At 48.2% G+C, this 8,299-nt stretch overlaps 1 protein-coding gene and 1 long non-coding RNA gene across 2 annotated transcripts; one reads left to right on the top strand and one right to left on the bottom strand.

The window, feature by feature from the left end:
* Window positions 1-130: 130 nt before the first annotated feature.
* Window positions 131-6,134, bottom strand: CKMT1A (creatine kinase, mitochondrial 1A). Its single transcript, XM_019725374.3, has 10 exons — window positions 5,960-6,134; window positions 4,945-5,256; window positions 4,100-4,298; window positions 3,801-3,896; window positions 3,225-3,446; window positions 2,995-3,080; window positions 2,752-2,875; window positions 914-1,048; window positions 586-711; window positions 131-376 (listed from the first exon to the last, which is right to left on the bottom strand). Exons 2-10 carry the CDS (start codon window positions 5,091-5,093, stop codon window positions 260-262), a joined length of 1,254 nt encoding a protein of 417 aa, XP_019580933.2. The 5' UTR covers window positions 5,094-5,256; window positions 5,960-6,134; the 3' UTR covers window positions 131-259.
* LOC141570595 (uncharacterized) lies at window positions 5,419-8,218 on the top strand. Its single transcript, XR_012494769.1, has 3 exons — window positions 5,419-5,555; window positions 7,792-7,871; window positions 8,104-8,218. It is a non-coding gene; the product is annotated as an uncharacterized LOC141570595 (long non-coding RNA).
* Window positions 8,219-8,299: the final 81 nt, after the last annotated feature.

Genomic DNA, 8,299 nt, shown 5'->3' with positions numbered 1-8,299 from the left:
CACCTGAGAATAGTGTTCCTGGCATGCCATATCTGGAGTCTCTTTCCATCATAACTTACCCCATTGCCTTTTTGCCTTTTGTGGAGGTCACTCCCTCCTCATCCCCACCATAAGAAATAACACAGACAGCTGGCGCATAGCAAGGTTTCTTTACTGGGACGGAGGGTGTCAGGGGGCTGCATCCAGGGCAAGGAGAATGGGCCACCATTAGAATGGCAGAAGTCCTGGGGATCTTAAGTCATCAGCTGAGGATGGGGACTTAATGCTTGCTGTGGATGAGCGGAGGAGGGATGCGGATATCCTGGCCTCTCTCCAGACGCCGTTCACAGTCGATCAAATAGTTTACTCCGTCGATGACTAGTTGCACCAGCTCCACCTGAGGGACACTAAACCTTGATCTCTGCTTCCCACAACCTGAGTTTCTTTCGTTAGCACTAATTTGCCTGCTCTGAGAACTCATTTCCAGTTTCCTCCCCACTCCACCTGAATTTTATTTCAGATTCTATGACATTCCCGAGACTCACTGTCATATCTCAACCCCCACAGACCTATACCTCTCTTCACCCGAATCCCTGAAGATCTCACCTCTGACTTGCCCAGTCGGTCCAAATTGGAGATGTCAAAGATGCTGCCTGTGGCAGCTGTGTCCACTCCTCCAGTGCCACGCTTTTGGAGTCTTAGGTTCTCTAGGATCTTTGGGAAGCGGCTATCCTAGAGGGGACAGAAAATGGGCGCAGGGTCAGTAGGAGCGGAGGCTGGTCCTACCTGCGAGAGCCCTGAACCTGCTCAGAGCTCTTTCCCTGACCCTTTAGCCACAGAGTGTCTGGCTCTTTTCCAAAATGCCCACTCCTTCCCATCCACACACAGCGACCTTCCTCACTCACACCCCTCTCTAACCCCACAGCGCCTTTACTTTGCTTAGCAGGGGCAGTTTGATGTGTACTCCTGCTCGAAGTCCAGTGCCCAGGTTAGACGGACAGGTTAAGATGTATCCCAAACGCTCATTCCACATGAACTCCCAGCCACGCTCCTGGATCAGCCGCTCCACCTGAGTCCACAAAGGCTCTGTTAGTGAAAAGTCAGGAATATGTGGACCCTCCCTTAGCTAGACCCATAGAAAATCTAGAAATATGTCTAGAACCAGAAACTTGGGATGTGAAGGAACGACATGGCTCAGTTTTCTTTCTTTCTTTTTTTTTTTTTTTAGGCATGTTTTGTTTTGGGTGCAAACCATTTATTATCTTGCATACAAGGTAATTTTGATGTTGGAAGCCCACAATGATAAGATTGCAGAAAAATATTCTATATGAAAGAAGAGAAACTTGAGGGAATAATGCACTAGGATGATCAAGGGGAAGAACGGTGGTGTTAAACTGAGCTGAGAAAGGATTGATTATTCAGTGAGCTCTGTATGCATTGATTACATTTCCTTTGCTAATGAGCTTAGAGCCTGGAAGGGTCCTTTCAGGCAGAAAAACAGAGTGTACACTTTGCAACAGGAAGAAGCAAGAGAGCCTTTTGTTAGCTATGGAAGGAGCACATGTGTGAAAGCAGAGAGACAAGTGAAAACAATGCAGAAGGGCCAGACTTATAGGTGTGTGTGTGTGTGTGTGTGTGTGTGTGTGTGTAGAGGGTGGTGTGGGAAGGATGTTTTTGTTTCACTAAGTATCCTAATCATGAAGATGACTAATAGAGTTGAAGAGACAGGGGATCTGCCAGAGTGATAGATGTGAAGACCACTACCTAACATGAGTAAAGTGCAGAAAGAACCATGGCACAGGGGGCCATCTTACATGCGGAACATGGGGAAACCCTTCCATCTAGAATAATAACAGCAGCTAACACTTACTGAGCACTGACTATGGGCCAGGCATTTTACATGTATTATCTCATTTAATCCTCACTACACCCTAAAATGTGGGAAGTCTCATTATCCCAATTTCATAGATGAGGAAACTGAGGCATATAATTTAAAAATTACTCCCCTACCAGCTTACAGTTAGAATACGTTATCTATTACTTGCCCAAAACAGTAGAAATTTCCAAGCTAGAATCTAAAAGAAAGAGGAGCTCCCTCTCTTTACAAGTCCAAAATAGAACTGTGTATGTAGAAAAACATATAATAAGAATTGGGTTTATGGGGATTCCTAACCTAGAATTGAATATGGAGACCCAATCCATATAGGATTGAGGATCCCGTTCAACCCCTCATTTAGCGCTTCTTAAGCCATTTCATCCTCCACCTTACCCCATCTCCGTCCCGCTCTCAGCTTAAAACCTAGACATAATATTTTAGCAAGAATCACAGAACCCAAAGTCAAGGCCTACCTTGGCTCAGAACTGAGTTGGTTACATTAGAACCATGAACATGCCAACCTCTTGCTCCACACATCAACCCAGGCTAAAACCTTTTCCTTATCTGCACACGCTACCATCCCACACCACACACCCCAGGCATTGACTCACCATCTCAGTTATTCCTTTTTCACATTATTTGGCAACTGCTTTATTTACTTCCTTAGATTCCTGACATTCTTTCTCTCTTCCGATTCTTAGAGTGACCATATATCCTGGTTGCCCCTGGACAGTCCTAATTTATAACTATTGTCTTGGAGTAATCGATGGTGATCTCTTTCACTATCAGAAATATCCTGGGTTGGTTGATAAATTACATGGTTAATCTACCTGTTCTAGCCTTTGTTTTTTTCCTTATGTCCTCCCACTTAGTTCCCTTATCCACTCTTGTCCAACCTCTTTGAGGCCTCGGCAGAATCTTTCAAACACTTTCTTCATGTTGCCACCCTTCTCCATGGAGATGACCCGTGTATGATCCTCCTCATTCACCCAGATCAAGAAGCTCTTTTCATTGTTGTGCCTGAGGGCAGGCGAGAGGGAAGGACAGGGATCAAGAGGCAGGGCAAGCATTGGGGGAGACAGAGAAAAGAAGGCACTTATGGGGACATGGGCACAAAAGAGGTAAGGTAAGCCTCATACCAGATCCCACGAGCGTCTGGCCAGTCTCGAGCCATTCCTGCCGCAGTCAGCAATGGGGACACAGGCTTATCAAATAGGAAGTGGTCCTGGAGAGAATAAAGGGACCTGGATTAAAAATTCTCACAGCAGCCCCTAGGGCTCTTGGAGCCCACCTAGCTCATCAGGCCCAGCCTCTCCTCTAACTCTTTCGTTCTGCTCCCCCCACCCAGATCCTTCTCCAGGCCCCTCACATCAATAAGCTGCTGCTGCTCAGCCTCTGTCATCTCACTGAGCCGATAGTAACGACCAGCCAGGTCACCCTTCAGGCCACTCAGTGCATCCACCACAACACGTTCCACCTCTCGTCGCTCTGCCCGAGTGCAGGCTGGGGGTAGACTGAGTCCCCGGATACTTCGGCCAGTTCTGACTCTTGAGGACAATACATACCTCTCATCAAAGTAGCCAGAACGGATCTGGGGAATAAGATAAATTAATATAAGTCACAGAAACACAGAGGGTGGGAACAGAGGGCCATGGGGAAGGAGAGACCTTAAGGACTAGAAGGGTCCTCATTGCATGCACTGGGCAATACTCCAGTTGAAGGGGGCATGGTGATCCTTCCCCAAAACTGCCTCCCTTGCAATATGGTCATTCTCAACCACCCTCTCTTCTCCATATCTGCTGCTCCTTAAGACACAATTCTTTCCCCTCACCCAGACTAAAAGCTCAGCAATATAATGATTACAAGTCTGGAAATCATTAAGGATTGGAAAAACAGAATGTTGTACATAAGGCCATGCAAATCAGAAGTGGAATATTTGACCCACCTTGCTGGCATCCAGGTCAGTGGTGTGTTTCATTGTCCGGGGGTCATATCCATTGTGTCGCTCTTGGATCACAGGGTCAAAAAGCTCAGCAAACACCTGAGGGAGATTTAGAGGGAGAAGGTGGTTAAGGAGAGGGAATCCCTTCCCTGGTTTTAAATGTGGATTGATTTCACTGGGTCAGAAAACATGAGTATGAATGGTCCACTCTTGAGGGTAAGTGAAGAGTCTTTAGGGAGAAGGCGCTGGGATTACTGGGAAGATGAGTTGGGTCACCAGGGAAACTATGGGGGGCCCCCTACCTCGTAGGTCTCCTCATCTCCAGCTACCATGCCCACAGTCTTGATGAAGGGGTGGCCGGGGTTGTCCACGCCAGTCTGGATACACTGATCTAGCGTCCAACCAGTGGATGTGGTCTTGTCGCAGAGCCGGGCATAGACTGCTGGCGTCAGATGACTGGCCATGCAGTTGTTGTGCTTTCGGAGGTCTGGGTATTCAGCGCTAGGGGGGGGGGGGACCCAGTAACCATGGAGAGAGGGCACAGGGGTCCTAGACCCAGTGCAGTCAGCTGGGAGCTGTCCAGGTAGCTATGTCTGGCTGTGCTCCTTGGGAGGAGGGGACATTACAGGGAGGCTAAACCTCGGTAATCTCATTAGGGACTTTCAGGGGCTGTTCTTTCCCAACAGCTCTAGCTTCCTCTGGCTGACCAGCTCAATTCCCCCGATCTGCTCAGTTCTTTCCTGCCCTGAGCACAACATTAAGAATGGGGGAGGGGAAAGGCTAAGGAGCGGAATTCAGGAAATGTGGGAGAGCAGCAGGAAAGGAGATGGAGATCAAAAAGGACAGTTCCTGGTCTCTCAATTAGGGATTTTGACAGAATGGGTGCAGCCAGAACTCACAGGGACAGAGCTGGTCTTGGGGGCAGGGACTGCAGGTTACAGGTCTCCAGGAATGCTTTGCCTTATGATTTTAGCTTCCACCCCCACCCCACTGTACAATGCCCCACTCCAGACTTTAGAGCGCCCCACTCTAGAGCCTTCGTGTTTATAGCCCTTCTCTGTGGCCCGGGTCCTCATCTCCATCCCCATCTTCGTTCCCATCATGACTCGCCCCTCCCCGGGGGGAGGGAGGGTTCAGACACTGATACCTCGGGGGATACAGCCTCCGTCGTTCACTGGCGGCTCGTACAGGTTCCGGGCGGAGCAGAAACCCAGTAGCTAGAGACCCAGCTCCAGCCAAAGCCAGGAGCCTGAGCCCCCGGCGGGCGGACAGTAGACGAGAGAAAGGACCGGCCATGGCTTGAGGACCCTGCTACAGAATTCCGGAGCAGGCGCTGGCTCAGGGCAGGAACCAGGAGGGAGGATGCAACCAGGCGGACTGTGGGCCGGAACTGGGTGCGAGGCTGGAGCCGAAATGGGGGCCGGAGTGGAGGCTGGAATGGGAGCGGGTACCAACCAGACTGTAGGAGAGGCGCAATGAGCTAGCTGGCGGGCGGGCGGAGGACAGGGAGGCCCAGCCGCAGTCTCCAGGGGTGGGGCTCACTTAGACCCCGCCTTCCCGCCTGCCACTGCGCTAGGTGTGCGGGGGCAGAGGTGGGCAGCATCCGCCAGGTAGATTTGGGGGCCCGCATCCCCGGGACGAGGCCGCCCAGATTTCAGCACCAAGTAAAGGACAGCACCCGAGGGGTCTGGCGAAACCTGAACACCCTTCCCCCAAGCCTCTCGGTTTAACTGGACACCCGATTCGTCACTCCGTGGGGTGAGAGTGACATTGCCCAACCTCTTCTCTGTTTTCAGCCTGCCCCAGCAACCTCTCCGTCTTCTCAGGGGAGAAGGCCGAGGGCAAACCGCGGGATAAACACAGATACCAGAGAAAGACACAGAAAAAGCAGTTAGAGGCAGACACTGGGAAGGACACCGGCTAGCTCAAGGTCACCTTTTCCTTTTAACCAGGAAAAGGACGAAGGCGCCTCCCTTCACACCTGTGCTCTCTTTACTAAGTTGAGAGGAATTAGGGAAACATGAACTCTTACCCCATCTATGATGTGTTCCCCCACCCCGACCCTGCCCCATAAGCCTGACGCCCTGCTACATCCTGCCTACACCTCTCAGAATCCCCCACTTTTTTTCCTCCTCCACCCTCCTTCTCATCCCTTACTTCACCTTTTCTTTTACTTCTCGCAGTCTTTTCCAAGCTCAGACCAGTTTGCTGCTCACAGGACTCCCTCAGAGTAGTCTCTGCAAGCTTGCCTATCTGTTGGTTGCACTGGGCGTGGAGCTGGGGTTGGGCAAGGAATTCTTAGTTTCCTCTTCCTCATTTCCCTGTTCTTCCCTCTCTGTAGCTCCCAGTTCCCGGGCTGGAGTGGAGTGTAAGGTGAGGTGAAGGGTGTGGTGAGATGATTGGGCGTAGGAATGGAACAGGTAGGCACAGGTCTCCATACACCACATGTATTTCCTCTCTTGATTCCCTAATGCTGTTTAATCCAGAGTGCAAAGGGAAGCGGTGTCCAAGGGCATACAGTCTCCAGGGAATTTCCACCTTCCTTCTGGTCCCCTCTCCTCCTCTTGCTCCTCAGATTTAAGAGGGCTTTGTTCCCACAGCTCCCAGTGCGACTTTAGTGTGACTTGACTTTTGTCCTGGCAGAAAGGTAAATGAATGTTGGGGCCAAAATACAGCTGTGGGACTTCAGTATGGAGGGTCAGTTAAGGTGGGGTGGGCATGGTGGCATTAGTCCCCTCCCTCAGTTATCTTGGTGTACCCATAAAACAGTAAGATAATTGGAAACTTACAAGAGAGTATTTGAGAAAGAGAAATTCCCTTTACATTGTCCTCTGGCCCCAATAATGAGACCCCATCTCATCCCTATACTCATGCCCTTCGTTCCTTTCAGGCTCTCCTTGCTCCTTTTCCTGGCTTCCTCATTTATGGGTATCCTCAGAAGCCACCCACCTCTCTTCTGGGTCCATCCCTTAATTCTTCTTCTCCTTGTAAGAGAGCAATTATCAGAGGATAGAGTTCTGCAGTTGGAGTGTGGTCACCTTGGAGAGATGGAAAATGTTACCTGTGCTATGGGGGCTCATTATCCAGATTAAGAAGTAGCTATGAGTAAGCAAATGTAATTACTTAGAATGGTGTATATTTACCCTGATAAAGGAGGGAGATAATCTTCCAGAGCAGTAAGATTATTTGAGAGGGTGGTTACTAAGATTAAAGAGGTTAAAAGCAGGAAGAGAGAATTACAGAAGGAAAAATAAGACTTGCTTAGAGGACGAGAGAAATCACTCAAGTTTGGAAAGTAGCTGCCCAAATTTGAATAGTAGCTCCATTGAGAAAAGTTATGTATTTACATACTTATTCCCTGTGAGCCTCTGACGGGCACATCATGTATTAATACTCATTTAAAACATTCTACAGAATGTTAAGTAATCAATATATGTGGTATTTGATTTATTTAATAATTATTGTTATCAATAATATTTAATATTTATAAAGTACTTTACAATTCCAAGGAACTCTTGTATGTATTATTTCATTGAATAGAATTAGATTGTTCCAATGGATGACTAGAGACTGAGTCTACATTTTCAAGGGGATGAGAAGACAAGTTAATCACCTAGAAGATGCTTTAATAACTTGTTTGAAGGGTTGGAGTGGTGGAAGGGAGCCTGAGCAACTAGGGAGGAATCTACTTCCCTTAGGGCCAGTCCTTAGAATCATCTTTATTGCATTTGGGAGGCTTTGGGGTCAGTACAATGAGGTACCTTACTGAAAAAGTGGTAAGATCCCTAAGGGTGCAGAGAAGAAACAGGGAACTTGGAATTGTTTTGATCAGGGAAATCTAAGTGAGGCTGCAAAGATAATAATAATACAAACATATGCAAAATGCTTTCACGTATCAGTACCCTATGAGGTTTTTAAAAAAATATTTGACCCCCTTCACCTTCTTCTACCATCTCCCCACCCCCTTAATGATTTTTTAATCCCACTCTTACAGATGAGAAAACGAAGGCTGAAGGAAGTTCAGTGACTTGTCCAAGACTTCAACGCTACTAAAGGAGTCAAACAAGTCTAGAGGTAGAGAGCAAGCAGAGTGTGGAGACAGGAATCAACTCAATCTTCCATGTCCATCCATTTTCTTGACTCCTCCATAAATAACTCTCTGTTCCTTCTCTTAACTTTCTGATCTGTTTCTCTCTGTCTCTGTTTTTGTCTCCAGTCTCCCTTTCACTCTTCCACATTTGTTAATATTTTCAACTTACATTTATTGGATCTCTACGTATATCATACCCCGTTTTGTTTTACAAAGCAAACAGAATGCCTGGTTTTGTCCTCAAGAAGGTGCAATGGCACAAACTCCGTCTCTTCCTCTGCATCGCTCTTCTCCCCACTTCTTCGTTTCATTGGAGAGTATCTAGACCAAGCATCTGGATTGTAGCGACGCAGTAGGAAATCGGAGGAAGGGGAGCATCAGGTTGCACTTTCTCCCCAGAGCCACTAGGGGC

This window comes from Rhinolophus sinicus, chromosome 3 (assembly GCF_057876585.1).
Source record: "Rhinolophus sinicus isolate RSI-liver-muscle chromosome 3, RSI-T2T, whole genome shotgun sequence".
Lineage (NCBI taxonomy): Eukaryota > Metazoa > Chordata > Mammalia > Chiroptera > Rhinolophidae > Rhinolophus > Rhinolophus sinicus.
The sequence above is the reverse complement of the archived record's forward strand: the minus strand, read 5'-3'. Positions and strand labels throughout refer to the sequence as shown.